The sequence below is a fragment of the Haliotis rubra genome, unplaced genomic scaffold, assembly GCF_003918875.1.
Source record: "Haliotis rubra isolate DU_JTF1 unplaced genomic scaffold, ASM391887v1 Scf655, whole genome shotgun sequence".
Lineage (NCBI taxonomy): Eukaryota > Metazoa > Mollusca > Gastropoda > Lepetellida > Haliotidae > Haliotis > Haliotis rubra.
Genome location: NW_025767363.1, coordinates 205,354 through 229,643, shown reverse-complemented (window position 1 = coordinate 229,643; position 24,290 = coordinate 205,354). Strand labels below are relative to the sequence as shown.

The 24,290-nt window shown below is 39.4% G+C and overlaps 1 protein-coding gene and 1 long non-coding RNA gene across 2 annotated transcripts in view; both read left to right on the top strand.

Annotated features, from left to right (window-relative positions):
- LOC124257269 overlaps positions 1 to 11,845 on the top strand; it is a 59,638-nt gene extending 47,793 nt beyond the window's left edge. The window contains exons 4-13 of the mRNA XM_046691288.1: positions 2,588 to 2,731; positions 3,994 to 4,084; positions 5,502 to 5,522; positions 5,792 to 5,805; positions 6,971 to 7,024; positions 7,169 to 7,222; positions 7,730 to 7,783; positions 8,375 to 9,506; positions 9,644 to 9,709; positions 10,107 to 11,845. Coding sequence (XP_046547244.1) covers positions 2,588 to 2,731; positions 3,994 to 4,084; positions 5,502 to 5,522; positions 5,792 to 5,805; positions 6,971 to 7,024; positions 7,169 to 7,222; positions 7,730 to 7,783; positions 8,375 to 8,538 — 596 coding nt within the window. The 3' untranslated portion in view covers positions 8,539 to 9,506; positions 9,644 to 9,709; positions 10,107 to 11,845. The remainder of the gene's footprint in view (positions 1 to 2,587; positions 2,732 to 3,993; positions 4,085 to 5,501; positions 5,523 to 5,791; positions 5,806 to 6,970; positions 7,025 to 7,168; positions 7,223 to 7,729; positions 7,784 to 8,374; positions 9,507 to 9,643; positions 9,710 to 10,106) is intronic.
- A 776-nt stretch (positions 11,846 to 12,621) lies between these two features.
- On the top strand, positions 12,622 to 14,246 carry LOC124257276. Its single transcript, XR_006893221.1, has 2 exons — positions 12,622 to 13,874; positions 13,915 to 14,246. It is a non-coding gene; the product is annotated as an uncharacterized LOC124257276 (long non-coding RNA).
- Positions 14,247 to 24,290: the final 10,044 nt, after the last annotated feature.

The window sequence follows — 24,290 nt, the reverse complement described above, 5'->3', positions numbered from 1 at the left end:
CCTAGCTCCATTGCTGATGTCATCAATTGTCTACCATAGTATGCTAGCTCCTTGCTGATGTCATCAATTGTCTACCATAGATGTCATCAATTGTCTACCATAGTATGTCTAGCTCTTTGCTGATGTCATCAATTGTCTACCATAGTATGCCTAGCCCCTTGTCTACTGATGTCTATCATATCATCAATTGTCTACCATAGTATGCCTAGCTGCCTAGCTGATGTCATCAATTGTCTACCATAGTATGCCTAGCTGATTGTCTGATGTCATCAATTGTCTACCATAGTATGTCTAGCCCCTTGCTGATGTCATCAATTGTCTACCATAGTATGCCTAGCTGATGTCATCAATTGTCTGCCACAATTGAACCATAACTGCAACCAAAGCTTTCATGTGACCTTGAATGCTTTTGATCTGAGGTGATCAGTACTGAGCTATATGACTACTTTACGTGCCGGACAGCTGGGATTTGACTGCTTGAGAGTGTTCCTCGTCCCTCTGGCCATAGAGTCTTACTCGGATTCTTTATGTATATACATTAACATGTTCTCCTGTTAAGATGGCTAAATCAATGAAGGCGATTTACCTATTTGACCACTATTGAAAGTTTTCACATCATGTCACATGAAGCTTAATGTGAATCCTTTTTCTGAAACGTTCATGCAAGTTTACAAATTCAACTTTAAAGATAACAAAATGCATGATTGGGAGTAGCATGATTGGGAGCGCGTTTTCAAATGCCAATGGGAACGTCTATGTCTTCTACGAATGTCGGATTCAAAATTGAATCAAATAGCTTCAACTAATGAAGAACACTAACATTTCCATATCATCTCTCTAATGACATTGTGTCTTAGAGGTAGGTGTGAGAGGTGTGACTCATGTGCTCTAACAGCATGTTTGTCTTAGTGACAAATTTCAACAAACAAATCAATTAATGTAAATCGCGAGTTTGGATAACCCACATGGTATTTTTTGTCTGCATGTCTAAAGTTGTTCTTTCTGTGGAAAAACAGAAGATCTGTCTTGTATGTAGTCTTCCAAAGATTGCAGTTCTATATGTTAACTTTATGATTCACAGTGGTGTAGTCTGAACACCCTCACAAAAGGCAATGTCATGAGTTGATTTAAATAGAAGCGATAAACGCCTTTTCAGATTCATAACAACTCTCTGCTAAAAGCAAATCGAAACTTGACCTACGAAAACATTTTTTAAAGTAAAATATACATTTCATATATATAAAAATAGTTAAGTGACATATGAGAAGGAATTCCAGATACAAATATACAATTTGGGCAAAATATTCGAAGACATAAGTTAGTAAAATGTTCACATTATTCATTATTGACTGATATGTAACGTAATACTGACTAATATGTGTGGCTTAATTATTTCACTTTCCATACCTTATATTTCCGTAATTATTCGCTTTGCTTCATGACATAAAACTGAGATCCATTGTTTGGGTAAAGTGTTCATACATATCTGGTGCACAAATGTATTAATATCTCAACTGTCTAGATAAAATTTAGGTTAACGAAACGAAATGTCACGGAAAGACAAAGATTGTTTCTCTATTTATCATCAAATTTAAAAAACACAAACAAAAAACATCAAGAAACGCGATTCAGGAAAATGAAACTGTGTTGCTATACACAAAGATGAAACAAATATATTTATGGTTAAATATTTGAAGTAAATGTTTACACCACGATAATAATCACCACGTGATTTTTGGTTTCAAAATATTATTACCGGGATCCTTTTCCGTTTTGTGGTCAACACTTTAACTTGGACAGCTACATCATGGATCCTTGTATTGGTGAATAAAAGGATGTTGCTCAATGTACATGCATGACAAAGATGCTGTGGTAATGCTTGATGTTAAACGTCCAAATAGATGTGAGCAAAACTCATTTTGATGACTCAGTGTCCACACGATAACTGTAGCATGAAAAAATGTTTTCGCTGCCAAAGACAGGAGAGAACAATCTTCAGTGAAGAGAGAAATGCAGTGTATGGCCAGTTTACAATCTACGGATAGCAGTTAAAGGGAGAATAATCCATGTCCATTCAGTTTTGTTTTCAATCTAACAAACACTTATATGGTTAGCAGCAAACGATATACATTGCGTCTTGTTTATATGTATGTCCATGTGTGTATGTGTGTGTGTGTGTGTGTGTGTGTGTGTGAAAATGTATCTATGCACATGTAGGCGCTTATGCATATATGTGTATTTTGTATGTATACAGACAAGTGTAGCAAATTGAGGGATGAAAATAGAAAGAAAAAAGTTCTTTGCGCGAAAGCATCAATGTGTGCATAACCTGTCTCGCATCCTAATCTGAGCTGGTTAAATACTGACATATCGCTGAGGTATTGTACATCACACTTGATATTCAGTCACGAACTTAAATGAACACCATGGTGGCCATTTGAAACAGAATTCCTATCCATATTATGTATTTTAAAATATTTTATATTTTATATACTCATAGATTTTCAGTTAATTGGATGTCATTAAATTTTAGTTCCTGAAATATATACCTGATTTATTTATCAAGACATCGATATTCTTTGTCCAGAATGTGCCCGTGGCTTGTATGGAGATGCGTGTCAACATCCCTGCAGCAGCAACTGTGTGGAGGAAAGATGCAACCAAACAACTGGAGTCTGTATACTTGGCTGTAATGGGACTTATACTGGACAGTTTTGTAACATCACGAACGGTACAGAGATATAATGGATAATCTAGATGTATGTGGTTAATGTATAATCTGTAGAAGAATACAATGGATACCAGAATACAACAGATTTTTTGTCAAATTTGTCTGTACCATATAAGCATGTTTTACAAATGTATCAGTGACCTTTGGCGGTGAGAATGTTTATTTGCAAAGCCACATTGAAGCAGTGTCTGTAACCTTTGGTTAGTGATCGAGTGAGTAAGTTAGATGTAGTTACATTGTACATATTTCAATCATCTCTATCACCTCTATGGGGGGCATAGGTCAACACACCGAATTCAGGGCAATATAGGTTGAATGATAGGAACACATTTTCATTTCATTTCATTTTCAGTATCAAATTTTAAACATGTATATTGGAATAATAAGGAATGTAGCAACAAAATGTTATAAGTAGTTTGATGCTTTAATGTTGGATTGGTAAGGTAGGATAAAACAGGTCTAATTCTGATACCTTTTCATAAACAATCCTGAATATTCCTTAAATGTATGTCAAGCGAAGAGAAACCTTACTGCTGGCAAAGGTAGTCAAAAACTTTGGCGGATGTAGTCACTGAACGGATGTAGTCAGACACTGGCGGATGTAGTCACTAAACGGATGTAGTCAAAACTTTGGCGGATGTAGTCACTGAACGGATGTAGTCAGACACTGGCGGATGTAGTCACTAAACGGATGTAGTCAAAAAGCTTTGGCGGATGTAGTCACTGAACGGATGTAGTCAGACACTGGCGGATGTAGTCACTAAACGGATCTAGCCAAAAACTTTGGCGGATGTAGTCACTAAACGGATGTAGTCAGACACTGGCGGATGTAGTCACTAAACGGATGTAGTCAAAACTTTGGCGGATGTAGTCACTAAACGTATGTAGTCGTAGTCAAAAACTTTGGCGGATGGAGTCACTGAACGGATGTAGTCAAACACTTTGGCGGATGGAGTCACTGAACGGATGTAGTCAAACACTGGCGGATGTAGTCACTAAACGGATGTAGTCAAAAACTTTGGCGGATGTAGTCACTGAACGGATGTAGTCAAATCACTGGCGGATGTAGTCAAAAAACGGATGTAGTCAAAAACTTTGCTGATGGACTTAGTAAAACGTGCTTGTGAATGTAAGTAAAACGCCGGTGGATGTAGTAAAAATGGATGTCGTCAAAGACGCTGGCGAATGTAGTCGAAGATGCGGGTGAGTGTAGTAAAAACACTAGCGAATGTTGTGATAAATGTTGTCTTTGATTCCTGTAGCTAGCAACATCAAGGAAGAAGCACACAATCTGGCTGCCATACTGGTTCCTGTCTTCCTGCTTGTAGTCGCCACAGTCGTCGTGGTCCTATTGTAAGTCCATATGCTTCACGTAAAATGCTGCTTCAAACATTGGTTACAGCACTGATGTCTGATGTAATGTGTATGTTTTTAGGCTTTATTACGACCTTGAATGACAACAATTGATCAAACATCATTTGAGAAAAAGTCACATGTAGGAAATTGTGACTCAAGAGCTGGTGTTGACTTAACATTAGTATTAACACAAGTGAATGTGAACTACGACAGATGATAGCAGCTTTGTCCCTCACACAGAAAAAAAAATAACACATGACATAAAAACATAACAAATTATCTTTCATCATAATTGCCTTCCTCATTCGGACATCCCTGCCAACAGCGTTACGAAGATTTTAACCCGGTTTCTTTGAGGTCCTTCACCTCGGTTGTTGGAAAGGTATCTCCATAGCTCCCACAACGTCAACATTAGAGGTGACATGGGTTGGTTGTTCATGTCTGAAGTGTAACAGGAAGACTGTTTGGTGTTGAACGCCACACTTCTTGTATCCATTTTGTTGCTGCAAGAGCACATCTTCCTCAACCGTCATTGCCCTGACGGCATCCTTAATCATGAGATGTTGGCACTGTTGTCAGTGGACGTCTTTCAGAACTAGTCAGGAATCAAGAGAAGTTTGACAAGCATGGCAATAGGCAGCGAAAGGAATCTCTGCTCGGATATATTTCTACATATAACTGCAAACTAAATAGTTTCATTGATGTAAAGACACAGGAGTTTCCTCCCTTTAGTTGCAATGGAACTGTGGAAGGCATGTGTTTAATTGTCAGAAGGGAGTATCATCATCAATGCTCTATCACCCTGATTGCACGTATTGTAACCGCACATACACATGCATGCTATCACACATAAATGCATGCTTACACACAAACACACACTCTCTCTTGCTCTCTCTCTTTACCTCTCACGCACACAGAAGTGTTTCTATTATTTAAGAGACACTACAGTAATCCTTGTCCATGATCATGAAGCAACCAGTTTCTGTGATTTACTTTTTATGATTTAATCACTGCATTTTTCTCACTTTTAATGATTCATGCATTCTGCATAGTATGGTTCTGTTATATAATTCATACATTGCAAAAAGGTCGAACTTTTAACATGTCGAGGAACGCTTGATGACAATATTCCTTAGCTTTAGTCGAATAATGTCGGCAAAAAACAATTTCATAATCTCAAAATCGTTTACTAAATACTAAATGAATTGAATGAAAGAAGGAACAAGCGAATGTATGTATAGTTTAATATAGGGCTTCTGTTCATATGTGTGGAATATGTATACATGTCAGCATTATTAGTATTATACATTAGAACACGGATATAACGAACACGGATATAGCATACAAACGGATATAGCGAACAATGTAACTGCAATGACAAATTCAATAAGTATGTGTGTTATTATTTTTGCAGATGGCGCAGACGGAAAAACAGGTAATATATTATCACTTTATTTTCACAGTTGTCATTACATGTTGTGATACATGACCTGTTTATGGTGTGCAAACATACATAGTTTAAGGATTATTGGAATGAACGTATGTGACACTGTCGTAAACATGAAGAGATGGATGGATGGATGGAGGGAGGTTGTGGAATGTAAGCACCATGGTAATCTCAGGAGTTTGAGCTTACAATAGGGCCTATGTTCTCATGTCTGGAATATATATCATTTTATTATTTATGTTTTTTCTTTGTTGCAGTGCACAAAATGCGGGTGAGTATTTCACGTTTTCTTGGAACTTTTCCAGCACAAAAATTGGCTCATGTCATCGTATCCTAGTTGCGTAAATCGATGCTCATACTGTTGATCACTGTATTTTCTGATCAAGTTTCCATTCTTTCCAATATTAAGTAAATCAACAAACAAACAAAACATGAAACAAAAACGCAAACAATCCTGTTAGCACCGATGCTGTGGCATTTTGTTCAGTATGTAAAGTAAGTAAAGACTGTCTCGGTTCTACAATACAGTTGCTTTACCCTCGGTGTTTCACATTTTCATCTATTCAGTGGAGTAGCATGAGTATATTTTACTACCGCTTTCGTCGGTTTGGTATAGAATATCAATGTATCTCTATCTTGTATCTGTAGTTCGATAGTCAAAGTTGTAAATTTATCATTATGTACCCAAACCCTACCTCATCATATAACATTGCAAACAATAATGAAAGAAAGTCAGCGATTTCCCAAACACTGTCAAATTCCGTGCTTTTTCAGTGTAGAGGTTCGTGGGTTCTTTTCTACTTTTGTCAACATCATGACAGCGTTCCTTTACAGTCGTAGACCTGCATGAATGTGTTTTATCTCCCACATCAAGGTGACATGATGTGATATAAATGTTCAAAACGTGAAAATAAACCCAATCTCACAAAGTCTACTTCTTCAATCCATAGGTGTCTCCTACAACAGTAAGCCTCTGTTATCCCCTGACACATGAATGAATAGTTTTCCGAAGCTTTAATAAATCAAATAAACCAGATAATTCTCACGGAATGTAAGTCATGTCCAGGCATATACATAATGTCAAATTTATTTCTGTTCCGTTATTTATTTCCAAGAGAACTGAATTCATAACACTTCCTATATCGATTAAGCAATAAAGATGACATTAGAGCTGAAAGGACATGATTTGTTTTATGGACCAACAAAATTTATAAAATTTAAAATGACCCGATGCATTGCATCCAACAATTAATCAAAGCATGAAATTCAGTTAGACAGGTTAAACAGGAATCATGAATTTTACTGCAATCAAATGTGCAATGAAATGTTGTTCTTTCTTTATAATCGATTTACCCCCTGTTTACATGACATGACTGCAATTAATAAAAATATACTGGAATAAAGTAAACTTATTGATTATTTGTTTCTATAATCAGAAGGAACTGAAGCTGAGGAGACGGCTCCACTGCAAACTGGAATAATGAATGAAGGTAGATGGTAGACGGATGAGATGTCTGATTTAACATGATCCATTTTCTGCCTAAATGTATCAATCAATGGAAAAAAAAAGCTAGATACTGGAAAATAGATACTAGATACACGTGTAAAATGAACATTTTTGTTTCTGTAAACAGAATTAGCAGCACCCGGGGAGATGACTCCACAAGAAACTGGAATAATGACTGAAGGTAGATAGCAGACAATTGACAACAAATATTAGTATGGTGTAGTTGTAGCAAACATACAAGAAGATATTTATACAATGAAATGGATTTCCTTCAAACAAAAACTATCAATATATACGGAGAATATAAAAATAATTAAAAATATTCAATATGAATCTTCTCAAAAGAGGTGGTCCAGTATTTGAATTCCATTCTAGACAACCACAGAAATATTAACGAGCTATCAGACTTTAGTCTGGTCTGAAAATGATTGAGATTTACAGTGAGATTTGAGCTGAAAGGACATGATTTGGGTTCTTTTACCACCAAAAATTGATAACATTTAATATAAACCTGTGCATTCCATGCATGAATTCATCATAAGATAAGATTCAGTTCGACAGGTAAAACAGAAATTGTTTATCCCCTGTTTACATTATACAAACACAATAGATATAAAAATGCTGGATGCATGCTGGGAGAATATAAACTGACATGTATGGAAAGGAGCATTTTTGTTTCTGCAAACAGAAGGAGTTGAAACCGAGGAGACGACTCCACTGCAAACTGGAATAATGACTGACGGTAGGTAGAAGACTGAAGACAAGAACTATTGGTCTAATATAACTGCAGGAAACATACGAGAAGAAATTTGAACAATATTATGGATTTACTTCAAAAACAAATTATCAACATATGTGCAGATCAATTACATTCCATTAAGAGTAATCAATATGAATCTTCTCAAAAGGTAAAGTACTTGGATGAAAAGTGCCAACACATGCTCAGAAAAAAACATCAGACCTCAGACATCTTCAGATTGGCACACAACTGGTTACTTTTTGTCAGAGAGATGATTCCCTCAAATACGTCTTTCAGCAGACTTTCATGTACTGGCCTATTCACATAGTAGTTTTGATTGAGGCCTATATTTAAAATGAACGCCAGTTGCGCAAAGACAAAAACAAACCTCTTTCAATCGCCAAGTAGTATGCTGCCGTGTCTCAGTAGAATTTTCATTAGTCATTGGAATATCACTTCATTGTGTTCCAACAGTCCCTATTTTGATTCTTTCTGAAATGTTCCTCTGAGTTTACAAGAACTAAGGGCTATTTTAATCTGTGTATTAATTTCTTAAATTTTCTTTAAACTCCTTTGCCATGTCATCAGTTTCAGATTGGCTACAACACGAGATGAAGCACGCAGAAACCGTTTTTAAGGAAACTAGCATCTACAAAAGAGTGAAGAAGGAACTGGAGACACAGAGACATGTGACGATGAGCGGAACAGCAGGGGGGAGGGAAGACCACTATTGCTCTGATGTTAGGGAAACACTATAACGACAAAGGCTTTAAAGTGTTTTTTGTTGCTGATGTTTGCAAAATCAATCTGAGTGATTGTTTAGATGGAGAGGACAAAGTTTGTTTTATATTTCATGACATCTTCAAAACGGTCCAGTTACCAAGGGACAAACCACATGTTGACTGCATTTTAAGTGGACTTGAAAAACAGTTTGAAACCTGTAAAGAGGAAAGTAAAAGAGAACTTTATGCAATATTAACTGCAAACACAAACACAGTCAGAGGTGAAATTTCAGAATTTGGGAAATCATTTTTTAGTGGTTCTTCTTTCATTGACCTCACCAAGTTTTCTTATCAGTACTCACCCGAGGAGAAGGAGGAAATATTTAACAATCATTATAAATCATCACATTCAGATGATCCCCTGGGCCTCGATGTGGAAAAGATTTGTGGTTTTGAACAATCTGTTTTAGGCTTTCCTCAAACTTCCAAACTATTTTTCGCATTTCCAAATTTTCAAAAGCACCGTGAAGAGTTTTTCCGTGAGCCTTTTCTTTACCTTCGAGAAGAACTGAAAACAATTCTCCACCAAATGAATGACCAGTCAGGTGCTCTCATCCTGATGTTTCTGTGCAAGGAGAGACTTAACTTACCTGAAGTGGAAGCGAAGTCTGACAATCGTGACCTGGAAGAAATGTTTACAAGAATTAAAGATGTTGTACAAATTTCCTCACGTACTCATCTAGCAAATTCCATCAGGCATTTCTCTGGTACGTTTTTCACCAAAGGAGACATAACAGGGTTTGCCCATCCTTCCATCTACGATGCCTGTGCGTGTGCCTTATTCACTCTCAACCCATCCCTCGTCTTGGAATATTGTCATGTGAAGTTCCTTCGTGATCATGTGCGTCCTGACCAACATCTGGAGACTTCTACTGTGGACAAAAATCGACCTATCATCCACGTATCAGATGTCTACATTGCCATGGCTGATAAAAGGCTAGGTAGTATATCTCATTACGATCTATTTTTAAAATAATCCCATATACAGTTGCAAAATGTAAATGCTTTTAGTGTCGAAGGGTATGAGTTTAGAATACCGCTTTGGACATTGTATAATTGCTGGATTTTATTTTCCAACCAGCTATCGACGGTCATTCAGAGAAGCTGTCAAAAGAAGAGGATTGCAATGCTGGTGTCATGAGCAAAGGTAGATCTGAAACTGAATCTAAATCTTATCATAAGGGCAGTTAAATTTAACCCTTTCCCTGTGAAATGTGCGACTTTGGATTCAGTTGATGGCTGGCAATGAGAAACATGATATTATATAAACGTATATAAAAATTATATTGATAACCAACGTCAATTGTTGGACTCTGAAAAAGATATTTTTATGTGTGTTGTGAGGTACATTCATCTGGTGAGGGTACCAGGCCTTTGCAAATGCTTAGTGCATGCTGCCCATTCCATCTTCTATGCACATGCACAGACATGCCAAATCTTTACCTGAAATAAACACATGGGACATGTCATCAGACATAATGTTTGTCACAAATGCATCAAATAGGGAATTACCATGTGGTAGTCTACAAATGTTTGATTTTCAGGTTGGCTGGACAAAGAGTTGGTGAAGACAGAAGATGTGTTTGTGAAAACTGGCATCTACGACACAGTGAAGACGACGTTGGAAACTCACGGACACGTGACAATGAGTGGTGGAGCAGGTGGAGGGAAGACCGCCATTGCTCTGATGTTAGGGAAACATTATGAGGAGGAGCAAGGCTTTCTGCAGGTCCATGTTGCTGATGTTTCCAAATTAAAGTTGTGTGTCTACACACGTGAACTTTCTCACAGGAGCGTGTGTTTCATACTTCATGACATTTTTAGGATCATAGAGCGTTCAAGAAACATAGCTGTTCTCAAAAGTGTTTTGCGTCAACTGATCGAGTGTAAGAACAAGACACAAAAACACAAACTGTTCATCATATTTACAGCTAATACATATAGTGACCGTGGTGTGATATCTCAGTTTGGGGATGAAGGGTCATATTGCTTCAGTGATCCATCGTTCCTTGACTTCAATAAGATGTCTTGTCAGTACACACCTGAAGAGAAGAGACTAATCTTTGACAAACTTTGCAAAGGTTTTGACACAGCTGTCAATGTGAAAAAGATTTGTGGATTCGACCAATCCATCCTTGGCTTTCCTCAAACATGCAAACTTTTTGTTGGGTTCAAAAATTTTCGAAACCACCCGGAAGATTTTTTTCAAAGGCCTTTTCACTATCTAAAAGAAGAAATGAATTCAATTCTTGGACGCAGGGGTGATCAGTCAGCTGCTCTCATCCTGATGTTTTTGTGTGATGGTTCACTGAACTTGCACCAAGTTGAACTCCCGTCTGACAACAAGGTTCTCCAGGATCAGTTCAAGACCATGAATGACGTGGTACAATTTACAACGAGGACAGCTGTAGCCATGGCAGTGAGGCAGTTTTGTGGTAGCTTCTTCACAAAAGGAGATATAACGGCATTTGCCCATCCTACCATCTATGATGCGTGTGCCATTGCCTTATACGGGAACCACCGAGTGTTGGTGCTGAGATATGCCAGTATAAGGTTCCTCTGTGAGCACGTGTACACCAAAGAAACAGATGATACCTTCCCTGAGACTATGGTCTATGTACCTAAAGCCTACATCGTTGAACTGAGAAACAGACTGTCTAAATTAGACAGACATCCCAACTATACAGCCCTCCAGACATTGATTGGGAAATAATCTGGCATTAGCTGTGAACCTAGCAATGACGTGTAATCCTGTCTTCATCAGTCTGATACAGCCATATGTTTACCTGGACTTTCTAAATCTGACTCAGGTGCAAGGTGAAATACGTCCAGACATGGCGATTAAACTTGTCTCGTTTGAAGAATCGGATTTCTCCATGAGTATGTCTATTCATCGAAGAATAAGAAGCAAGAACTGAAATACTTGCATTCGAACACAATGTGTCAGATGCCAATAATGAAGAGATGTGCACAAGTGACAATATAACCATTTCATGACAAATGCTGTACAACGTATATTTCCTTGCACCCAGAAGAGTATACCTGTGGAATGATGCCATGCTTCATGGGGTTATTGATTATTCAGATACCAATGAAATGGACAACCCTCAAAGACCTCATATAGACCATGTATCGTCAGACATTGGCAACGAGCCGAACAAATTTATAAAAACAATATTTGTGAATTTTATTATATTTCATTTGAAATATAAACCTTTAACTAACAGAGAGACAAAGTGAGTAGCCAAACATTAGGTTGGGTGATGACTAGCCATGTCGTCGATTGTTGTTAGTGTAGACGTTATATACTCATCACAAAAGAAACGTCACAATGGAGAGATATATCAGAATCTGTATGTTTCCAAACGCTTTCAATAACATGTTGTTGTTAGTGTATACATTATATTATGTGACCCTCTCTGTTGGCACTTCTGCTCAAAGTGAGTGAGATAAAGGGATTTCTTGTTAGTGTAGACGTTATATACTCATCGCAAAAGAAAAATCACAATGGAGAGAGATATTAGAATCTGTATGTTTCCAAACACTTTATATAAACTTTGAGACAAAGGACAAAGATGAAACTTGGCAAGAATGATAATCAAGGATGGAATGAAAATGTCAGATGTTCTTAATGAGAAAGACCACAGTATTCATCAAAATTCAGTATCTCGTGCGTCCGCCATGTGCATTGATAACTGCCGTACGTCGGTACAAGGAATGGACGAAGAGACTGATAAAGGCCATAGGCACTTGACCCCACACTCTGAGGAACGCTGTCTGCAGTCGTCGGTCTTGGTCGTACGTCATTCAGCCGTAGTTGAATCTCGCCCAACAGGTGCTCAATGGGGTATAAATCGGGACTGAGGGAAAGCCGATCATTGGATGTCAATCTCAACGACACATCTTATTATCAATCAAGAGATGGGGATCATACAACTCTTAGCCGCTAGGTGCACCGTTATTGCGGCTTTCTCATCCACTACTACTTGTACCCGCAAATGGGTGTTTCACCCATTCACAGCTGGGTGGACTGGGACATATAGTCACAGATTCTTTGTCCAAGTATACTGTGCACGTTGCTGTACCCACAACTAGGTGTTTGCACAACATTCATGTGTCTGCACCGTCTGGTTGACTCACACGGATTTACGTGGGTCACTGGGTTGTCGATACTATACACCTCAGGGTTGTGGACAACATTGAAAGAGCCCGCACACACCATTACGCGTTATCATGCTGAAACTCGTGGTTCCGACGATGTGCCAAATGAGGTATGACGTGTGGTCTCAAGACTTGGTCAATGTACCGAGCAGCTGTGACACCATTGCATCTCCCTGGACCGATGTGCTAGAATACCACAAGCCCGACTCTCCGTGCAAAACCAATTCCATCCCACGCCATGATGCTAGGGTCACCCCACGAGTCTCTTCTCTCAACATCACAAGCATCTGAATATCGTTTCCCACGGCGTCGCCATAATCTCACTCTACTATCTGCTGTTGAAAGTGGTGCCGATGCAGGTGTGTGTTGCCCAGTGTAGAAGTTTCAAATGTCGACGCACGGTGTCCGCATTTATGTCGCTGGTTTGTCCCAATGGTGTGACGAGCTGTTTCCACAGCAGCAACAAAGCGATGTTGAACATGTTGTCAGGCAATATGACGATCTTGATGTGCCCCTTTGGTCTTCCACTACGTGGTCGGTCGTCTGTAGTGTTGCTGGCCATGTACCGTTCCTGAAGTTTGTATATGGTTCTGACGTTGACTTGATAGGCATTGGCAATCTGTCGGGCGGTTTGTCTAGCTTGCAATCATCCAAGGGCTTGGTTTTGCTGATCTCTTGTCAATCTTAGCATGTCATAGCAATTCAACACCGAATGGACTGTCTCCGTTCTGGGTGGATTTTGATAGGGCAAGAAATGGGGAAACGCACGTGCTTTTCAATTTGTATGGAACACACGTGCATCAAAGTACCATGGCCGTAATACGTTTGGGTGATCGGTTTTTGTACTCACCTGCTTTGTTTTGGGTCATCAAATGGCAGTTTTTTTGACGAGGTAATGTTACATTTAACGTTTTTTGACAATACTTACCTATATATTTTAATGACAATTATTCATGCAATTGTACTTCAGGATGACGTTTCTTTTGCAGTTCAGTATATTATATAACCCTTTATGATGGTACTTCTGCCCAAAGTGAGTGAGATGAAAGATTTGTCAAAGTCATTTCCATAGCCACAAGAAGTATCTCGAGTTTACAGTTCTGACTGTACAGGTGTTTATGCATCGCGGTGATGATAACAGTTGATAACAGGTGATAATAGGTGATCACAGTTGATAACAGGTGATAACAGGTGGGCATGCTCCACCGCTGGCACATGTCATAAACACATGGAAAGGCAAGTCAACTGTACACCTAACAAACAGCATGGTTGATGATACCTCACTATCTAGAAACCAAAGGATGGACGTGCAGGAGTAAAAAAAGTAAGATGACTGTTAGAAAATGCAAGTCACCCTTCTTGTCATGCGACATTGTGGAGGCTATACTTGTCCCTCTCAATCCTTGTGTCCATCTCTATCTTTATGCATAGATTTAGATATGAATCACATGAATTGGGCTTTACGCTTGTCCTTAGGTATAGTGCTGTACAATGTTGAAGAATGAATAAAATGTTGTGTAAAATATTGACTTGGTACTTTTGTAAGATTGTGAAAGGTCCAGCAACTCATTTGAGGTTTTTGAGAATCCACATGGTAGTGATGCAACTTGTTTCAAATAGTTTCTGTGAATTTGCAGGAGTTTCTACTGCCACGTTCTATCTATTGTGTTCTGCATTCTTAATTGCTGACAGAAATATGTTTTAATTTGTTAACACTGTACCACAAAACAATATTTAATCATTCATTGTCAGGTACAGACTTGCTAAGATCCAAACATGCTGCATGCCACAAGCAAGTGACCTGCCCATCAAGCTCAAGACAAGAACGTATTTTATTGACGTTGATCAACGAGTGAGTGAGCTAATATTTAACGTCACATCAGCCATATCGTGACGAAAACAAATTTGAGATTGGCAGAGAATGAATACATATTAACATAAAACATGTCATCAATGGAAAGCAAAGCAACTAGACTATCGCAGTTATATTTCAAACTGGCATTTAATATTCAAATAATAGCACTATACGCATAATATACTATACAAACGGGCTATATATCGCCAACAACTGAAGGCAGATCACCATACAAGGGACCATGGGGACTTTCAGTACTTTTGCTACCTGCGTGGACCCTAGCTGGATTTACAACGTCCACGTTCATCCACTGGCGATTGTTGTCAAATCTAGCCATAATTTAAAATTACAAAAATACTACGTTTAAAAAATCTGGTGGATATAAATTGACCTTGAATGTTTTGAATGTTCCCCCACAGGAAGACAATAATTTTACAATACTTCCACCCCTTGTGAAGATACAACCACTAACAATTTAAAAATACCCGTAATAATATATACGTCTTAAATACAAAATATATGAATCAAAATTTGTGAAGGAATTGTATTTCCTTTAGAAATGCATTAATTAAATGGTAATTCACGTTAAAAAGATCCCTAACTGAATTTACATTGTCCTTTCAGATGTTGACGACAGTGCTCAAATTTAAACATTATCTAAAAACACAACTGTTCTGTGATTAAAAACCTGGTTGATTTAACTTTACTTTACTTTTCGGACTTACGTAGCCTCTCACGGGGGACACTGATTTTACTTTCCTTAACCACCTTCGAAGCTACAGCCGCTGTTGATCAATGAACCCTTATATTACCAATAAAAGTGACTCATGCACAGATCGCTAACTAGTCGATATATGTCAGATATCATTTCTCGTAGTTCATGTTTGATATCAAGGTGAATCTATTGTTTTAGTTTCTGTACACGATGTCTATGTTTACACCGATGTATCTGGCACTGTGATATATTGGTGATGACGTAACCCAGATAGCAAGGACAACTCAGGGAATCCCCTGCTGGAACCTTACGGCATTGAATGTCATTGGACTAGCACTGTATACCTAGCACAACATAGGAAACATACATGCAGCTACACACACGTTCATGCCAAGATGTGTTCATGTGAAACTGCAGAAACAAACACCAGTGTTTCTCAATCAATATGTGGCTAGAATATTTCTGAAATTATGAACGATGAACACAAAGTTGTGTCATGAAGTACGTGCATAGATGTGAGCAAAACCGTGTTGGCACCAAACGCTCAAAAGACAAATATATTAATATGATCATTAAGGAAGTGGCAACATCTACTGTGGTAAATGTTTACGTGCTAAGGACATGTCGCAGGTGGGCACACATCAGGCGCTACATGTGGGGGTGATCTTGTTCTGGGGGTAGGGGGGATCATCAACTGTGTACACAGGAATGGGAGGGAGGGGTGTGTGAGCTATTTTTTACATTAAAATATTAACAAATTTTGCCTTGAAATTATGGGAAGGGAAGGAGGGTCATTGATGTGGTACATGATATGCAAGGGGGCAGAGGGTGTCACTTACTTTGTACGTGCTTCATGTTTACTTTACCTTGACTCTGCCCCCAAACATGGACAGTGTTGTAACTTTATTACAATCAGTTAAGATTCATAGAGCTCAATGGTGTGCTAGTTCTTATGTTTTACTTTCGGAGTCAACACGGACACTTCTGGAGCAGCTGGGCTAATTCATTGTATGTCAACCCAGGATTCCATTTGGAAGCCTTTCGTCATGTCACATTACACCTTTCACTACATCAAGATCAGCAACCCGTGAAAGGCCGTGTTAGAATGTGCCTTCAGTAACCCATGCTTGTCGTAAGAGGCGACTAACGGGATCAGGTGGACAGGCTCGCTGACTTGGTTGACACATGTCATCGTACCCGAACTGGGTAGGTTCACCCACAAGTTATCTCCCCTCATGGACATTTTAATAATTGTAAGTTTACAGTCATGTGAACGGCACCCTGAGAGGAGGAATATCACGTAATTGGTAGGGCTGTATCAACGGGTGTGACGAGGGGTGGTATGGCCGACAGTGGTCTTCTCCGTGTAGTTCTAACTGTAGAAACTCCAAGTGTCAGCCAGACAGCGGGTCGTGTACAGATGGGTGTGCAGGTGGCTTCTATGGCGGCCTCTGCCAATACACGTGTGAAGTTTGTCTCGATGGTGTCTGTGATCAGAAGATTGGCACGTGCTTCAATGGCTGTTAACTGTCTGGACGATGATGTGATTCCACGTGTTCAGCCAACTGTTCCATAGCGGAATGTCTATAACTATAATTTATACCACGGTAACTATAATTTATCGGCTTCGCTCAATATATTTAATATGTTTGGTACTTGTTTCCATATAATTGCCTACATTTCATTGAAGAATGTCACTTATTGATTGAAACAGTGCGTGCGATATTAAACTCGCCATGTTGTCTAATTGAAAATTGCTCTGTTTTATATTATATGTTGAAACAATCATCTCTACATATTCATATTACATTATTCTCCCTTTCAGGTGTTAGTGACAGCATTGTTGCTGACCTGAAGACTGGGCTATCAACGGTGATGTCACTGTTTGGCTACAAACGTCTGAGAACTAAACAGTGAGTACGATAAGCATAAACTACTGGGCTAAAGAAAGTTTTTACCAACTTCACAAACATCCTGGAAAATGAATCCTTGTCCGCGGCGGCGTGAAAACGGTGGTACGTGTGGCGTGATGATATGGTCACGGTAGAAGACACCAGTAGATGTGGAGATCGGCTCTGCCCGTTATCGTGATCCCACCCCACACCATAACAGACTCCCTTCCATTATGATTCGATTATGTGGAATCAAGGCAGTTGGCTGTAGGTGTTCACAAGGGCATTGTCAAACACGATGGCGGCCGTCATTGAAGTTCAAGGAGAACCTTGACTCATCATTTGCACGTGTGAAACATGGTGTGATTTTTCATACCCACCCCCTGGTGCGTTTGGGCCCAATGTTTCCGGATGTCAGGACACCTGGTCAATGTGCAACATGCAAGGTGGGCCGATGGTTATCCTCGAACATACCTAAAGTACTCGGAGAATTCTAAACTCCTGTGTTTTTGCCGCTCTGTTTAACTTCAATATCCCCTACTTTTTCTGAGCAGTATATATTAGATTGTCGAACCGTTGGTGAGTGTCTGTGTTTAGAGTGTCACAGATCCTTGGAGATTTGTCAAACACTGAAGTCTTATTGAACCTCCTCCGATGTGGGTCAGTCTCTCAATTCGTCGAACCTCGGAAGTAATTTATGATGTCAGTGCGATTGCCAAGTTCACCAATCCTGGGTTCTGCAAAACTTAGATCTTCAGATTTCCGATACTTTGATGTTTAATGAATGAAGTGACTGTTCGACCATGAATCGATGTTTGATGTGCTTCACACATTTTACCCACGTGACGGGCGAACGCTTTAACCACTAGGCTACCCTGCCGCCCCACCGCAGATTGGACATCCAGATCGTTGAGAGCTAGACTCACACCGCCACCATGAGACTGAAGTTACTGTCTTTGAAATACCCTCTGTTGGAAAGAACTGGGCGTTCTCAACTGCACACAATAGGGTGATGAAGTAATCACTGACAGGCTTCGAACTGGTATATGGAATCGTGTTAGGCTGAGATGACAAATAAGTTCGGCAGAACCGACATCTAATAAAATATCTGACGTTCCAATACGGAGAGAGATACATGGTAGATCATCTTGTCTTGACACCCTCTAAAGTGGTATATCAGACAGCCGGTCTCGTAAACTCCTTAAGGGGGGTCTTTAATGATGAATTAATTTTAGAGCGTGAAAACTTTCTTAGAGCTTTAATTTGGGATCGAAAGAATTGAGAGAAGTGCATGGTGTGAGAAAGGAAAATCAAATTGTACAGATTGCGCTATTTACCGTAGAGCATTGAACTTCAGTCCGGAAATTAGGTCACTCATCCTCTGGTAGTAGAGAAGATGGAGCATCTGCCAAAGATGAAGAAGGGAGAGAGGTCTGTATGCATGTTCCTGTGGCTGTAGGCAGAGTTGACTGAGGGAGGCATGCCAACATCAAACGTTGTTGTGAAAGGATGGAGGAGATTTTTTTTAGGATTTAATGAAGTCTATATTCTGTTTGGGCCTTTGGGTAAATCAAGCGAGGGGTTGGGTAGGGGTAGGGGTGCTGCGGTATGGGTTGAGTATAGTGACAGAATACAGTTGTTCAGATGTGACATGTTAATATCATCAGCTGGTCTCCGGGGCAGGGTGTGTAAAAAGACGACGAAGTCTGCGGAAACAAAATGCAAAAATGACAGGCAAGCTTAACTGGAGGGGAAAATGATTTTTTGTGTTGAAGAAAACGTCACCACCGGTCAATTGGCATGAGAAACGTGCATGACCCAGATTTTTGGGAGGTGACCATGGAGATGCAACGTGCTAGATATTAATGACATGCTCATCTATATTTCTGAGAAGTGACCATCGTGTGAGACAGAAATATATGGATAAGCATGGCATTATATATCAAACAAACATATTGTCTTTCACAGAGGGCGCAGAATTAAGAGTATTAATTAAGCTGCAGAGCCAAGCCATGACGACCAGGTGTTGCCACACTACTGTGAAATCAGAGACGAAGATGTTGACAGCATGTGTGAGCTGCCAGCCATGAACCGAAATGACTCTGCTGCCTCTGACTTGCCTGCACTGGCAGAGTGCTTTGCTCCAGACTGCGACGGTGCAGTCAATGGTGTTGCTACAGCAGATGAAAACACTGTTGATGAAAACACATACCCTAAACTGATGCGGAAGGATATTGCTGAATGTCCTGAAAGAGGAGGGAAATAGTTGTCTCCAGTCAATGCGAATGCGAGGTAACCCGTTTATGATGACACAGAGTTGCAAAGGACATAAGACTGACTAACTGAGTTTGGTTTTCAGCCGCTTTTAGCAATATTCCAGCAACATCACGGCGGGGGACACCAGAGAGTGGTCTTCACACATTGTGCCCATCTGGGGATTCGAACCCGGGTCTTCGGCGTGACAAGCCAACGCTTTAACCATTAGGCTACCCAACCGCCCCGCAAAGGACATTAGAACTGCAGTCAATTATTGTTTGCTTCAATAAAGAACAGACCTCAAAAAACAATATTTAACGTAAAATTGTTAAAGCTCATCTTCATTAATATTTTAAGCAATTGGCGCATTCATTTTCCATTTAATATAATCATTATATTTGATTGTAGTAACAATCTTTTTAGATGAAACATAGCGAGTAGACGGCCATTGAAGTCATGACTTTTCACTGGTGATTAGCTTAAGTAGGATAATACAAGAAGTATCCCTCTTTATAAATCTTAATCAACTTTCGAAATAATCATGTTATAGTTTTCATCACACACATACACACACACATACATCCACCGACCCCCACACCCATACATACATACATACATACATACATACATACATACATACATACATACATACATACATACATACATACATACATACATACATACATACATACATACATACATACATATGCATACATACATACATACATACATACATACATATACATACAAAAACATCCATCCATCCATCCATCCACACGCACGCACGCACACACACATATACATGCATGCATGCGTACGTACATACATACATACATACACACACATATACATATACATACATACATGGATGCATGCATGCATACATACACACATGCATACATACATACATATACATACAAAAACATCCATCCATCCATCCACATGCACGCACGCACACACAAACACACATATACATGCATGCATGCGTATGTACGTACATACATACATACACACACACACATACATATACATACAAAAACATACATACACACGCACCCATGCACACACATACATACATGAATGCACACACGCAGACACACATACATGCTTACATAGACGCATGCATACATCCATCCATCCATCCATCCATCCAAACGCACGCACGCACACACACATATACATACATACGTACGTACGTACGTACGTACATACATACACACACACACACACACACACACACACACATACATACGACCTGTGAAGGTCCGGGTTAGAATGAGCCTTCAGTAACCCATGCTTGTCGTAAGAGGCGACTAACGGGATCGGGTGGTCAGGCTCGCTGACTTGGTTGCCACATGTCATCGGTTCCCACTTGCGCAGATCGATGCTCATGCTGTTGATCACTCGATTGTCTGGTCCAGAATCGATTATTTACAGACCGCCGCCATATAGCTGGAATATTGCTGACTCACTTACTCACTTACTCACTCACACACACATACACACCTTCAGAAGAGGGTGACCCACTGCCAGGGTGACCGCCAAACTCTCCGCTGAGAATCTGTATCGCTAACATTTGACTGCTTTATTTAAACTATTTTATACATTGAATCGTTTGCACACTCAGTTTAAACATAATTATCAATTTTATAGCAGTTTAAGCTTGTCAGAATATGTTTCACTGATTTTAAAGATCCAGTCGAGAGGCAGACGTCATTTTGTTTACATGCCATATAGTCGGTAGCGATCTTTTAAAAAATAATAATAAAATGATATTTTGTGCATTTAACATGGTGGTAAGATAAATACGTTGTATGCTTCTCCCTTGGGTAATACGGTCTGATGTAAACCAAGCCATGACGACCAGGTGTTGCCGCACTACTGTGAAATCAGAGATGAAGATGTCGTCATCATGTGTGAGCTGCCAGCCATGAACCGAAATGATTCAGTAACTGGGGCTGCTGCTTTAACTGTTCTGGCAGAGTGCTTTGCTCCAGACTGTGACGATAAAGTCAACGATGTTGCTACATCAGAACAGTCTGCTGTTGATGACGACACAAATTCTAAACCAATGCGGAAGGATGTTGGTGAACGTCCTGAGAGAGCAGGGACATATTTGTCTCCGATGGACGACTGGTGCGATGTTATCACTTGGTGCAGATACACAGTGTTGCAAAGGAAGTTAAGACTGCAGTCAGTTACTGTTTGCCTCAATATAGAACAAACCACAAATCCCAAATTTAACGTTTAAAGACCTTCCTTATAATTATTATAAATATCTGATGATAGCAAGAGGCGCATTTAATAAAATAATTTAATGTTAGTGTAGTTTCAATATTTTTAGATGAGACATATGGAGTAATATCTAACCGGTGATTAGTTTAAGAAGAATAGATAAAGAATTATCCTTCTTTTTAAAATCTGTTTCAACAATAGAAAATAACATGCTTTAATTTCCATCAAACACACACATGCATATTATTTTATCAATTCTTAATTTCAAGTTTCTACCTGGTAATTTCGATATAAATACCCATATAATAATAATAATTTCAGCCACATCGTGTCATAAATATTTTATCAAACTATAATTAGACAATATAAATATCGGTTACCGAAGGACAGTTAAATACCTAGAATATCAAAGATCAACACGTAAAACTAGGATGTTACCATAAAACAACAATTACACGCAACAATACATAAAATTGGGCTATAGATCGCCAACAACTGAAGGTGGATTACTAAGCTAGAGACCATGGGAACTTATAGTACATTAGGTACCTGCATGGACTCCAGCTGGATTCACACCATACCTTCAGATGTTAAATATACATGAACTCATATCCTACGACTAAAAACATGGTACGGATAAATGTACTTTGAATAGCGTGGTCTTGCGTACCCTCTCAACAATGATAGTACGCTACTTCAACCCCGCTGGAGGATAGAGCTGCAGACAACCCCAGCCATGAGATGTATTTGACCAAACGTAAACATATTCATCAAAACGTATTCAGCAACTTAAATTCTTTTAAAAAATATAATTAAACGAGAATGTATGCTAAAAGATCCTTCATGGCTGAATATTTAAATAGTTATCTCTCGTGACGAAATATTCAATACAATAAAGTAGGACATGCTTGACTGATATTCTTTCAAAATGGAGGATTTTCACCTTTTAATAAATATTCATGCGCATAACGCGAATGGCCAATACGGCCTCGCCTCAAATCTGGACCAGCAACCGAAATAGGTGTAACCGACGTTTGGTTTAATTTGATACCTACTTGTGTGTCCCACCTCTTTTTCATCAGATCTCAGACGAAGCATCTAATTACAGCTTTTTCGCTGTATAGGATAAGTTGTGTCGAAGTTTTGTTGATCGCCGCTTTTGTAGCAGAATCGGCCTCTATATTACCAGTAATTACAACGTGGCTGGGTAACTAACAGAAGACGATGTCACACTGGCCAGGAGCAAGAATATTCAATAATTCAATAATTTCGATTAAAAGTGGATGATTACAAGACAGGTTTTTAATAGCCTGGAGGCAAGATAAGACTCGGAAAATATAAAAACGTAATAACGTTATTTACTAATGTACTTTAGTGGTGTTAATACGCCTTGTGAATAGGCCGTAAAATGGAGTGTGTGAGTTGGGCTTTACGCCAAGGGGTGGAGTAAGAGATGACCTGTTTTGGGTACAGAGGTCCTCATAGAGAGGATTAAAAACAAAGTTGTAGGCTTGGTTAGATTGAAAAGAACGTAGTCTAGAAATAAACTGTAATGATAGCTGAATTGGACGTTGTTTGAGGGAGGGTTCATCAGTTTCAATGTATAAACTATCAATGCTCCAAGGCGAAGCCTCAGGAGTGATGTTGAAATGAATCTAGTTGTTTCATATTGCTTTTGCAAGCTCCACCATTAATAATAGCGCTGTAATCAAGTTTAGAACGGATGAGTGATCTGTACAGTTGGAGGTGGGTCTTCTGAGCCCTTCCCCATTTGAAATTTGAAACCACTTTTAATGAATCCAGTGCCTTCGGGCATTTAGTCTTTAACTGTTTTATAAGTGTTGATAAAAAGGAACATGGTCTCGTTTACAACTTTGATAGGAGCTCCATCCAATAATAATTATGTGTCCTCAAGTGGCTTATATGTTCGGCAAAAATGAACAGAGTAATTGGACGAAGAGATGGGTTTTCAAGTCACGACAGAATGACTCAACGGGGTCCGCATATTTGAGACATGTTGGCAGGCTGTTCCACAGAGTTGGGGCCACAACAGAAAAAAACACTGGCTAGCTATCTTTGTCTTCGTAAAGGGTACACAGAGCTGGAGTTGACCAGATGAGCGGAATCTACGAGCAGGGAGATAGGGAGTGAGGAGGTCCTTCAGTTAAGCTGGAGCAAGTGTCACAGTGGAGGGCAGAAAAGCAGATAGTCAGGATCTTGAAGGATGTACGCTGTTTGATGGGTAGCCAGTGCAGTTCTCTGAGAACTGGGGTGATGCGTTCATGTAGTCTAGTGCGGGTTATGAGGTATCAGAATCCAAATATTTTCGGATTCTACCGATGGTGTGGAGCTTGAAATTGTCGGTTCTTGCTGTTTTGATTGCCTGTGGTTTTCCTTATATGCATTTGTCCATTTCAACTCCAAGACTCTTGACTGAGGATGGCGGAATATGTCCCTACAAGTAGTCTGGTACTGTGAACTTTGTTCAGCTGTTCAGGTGTTCATGTGACCATAAACTCAGTTTTATCACTGTTGAGCTTAGAAATTAGCTCACATCCAGTCCTGAATAGACTTGATGCATATTTGTAGTTGGTCGACTCCATCCTGGATTCGT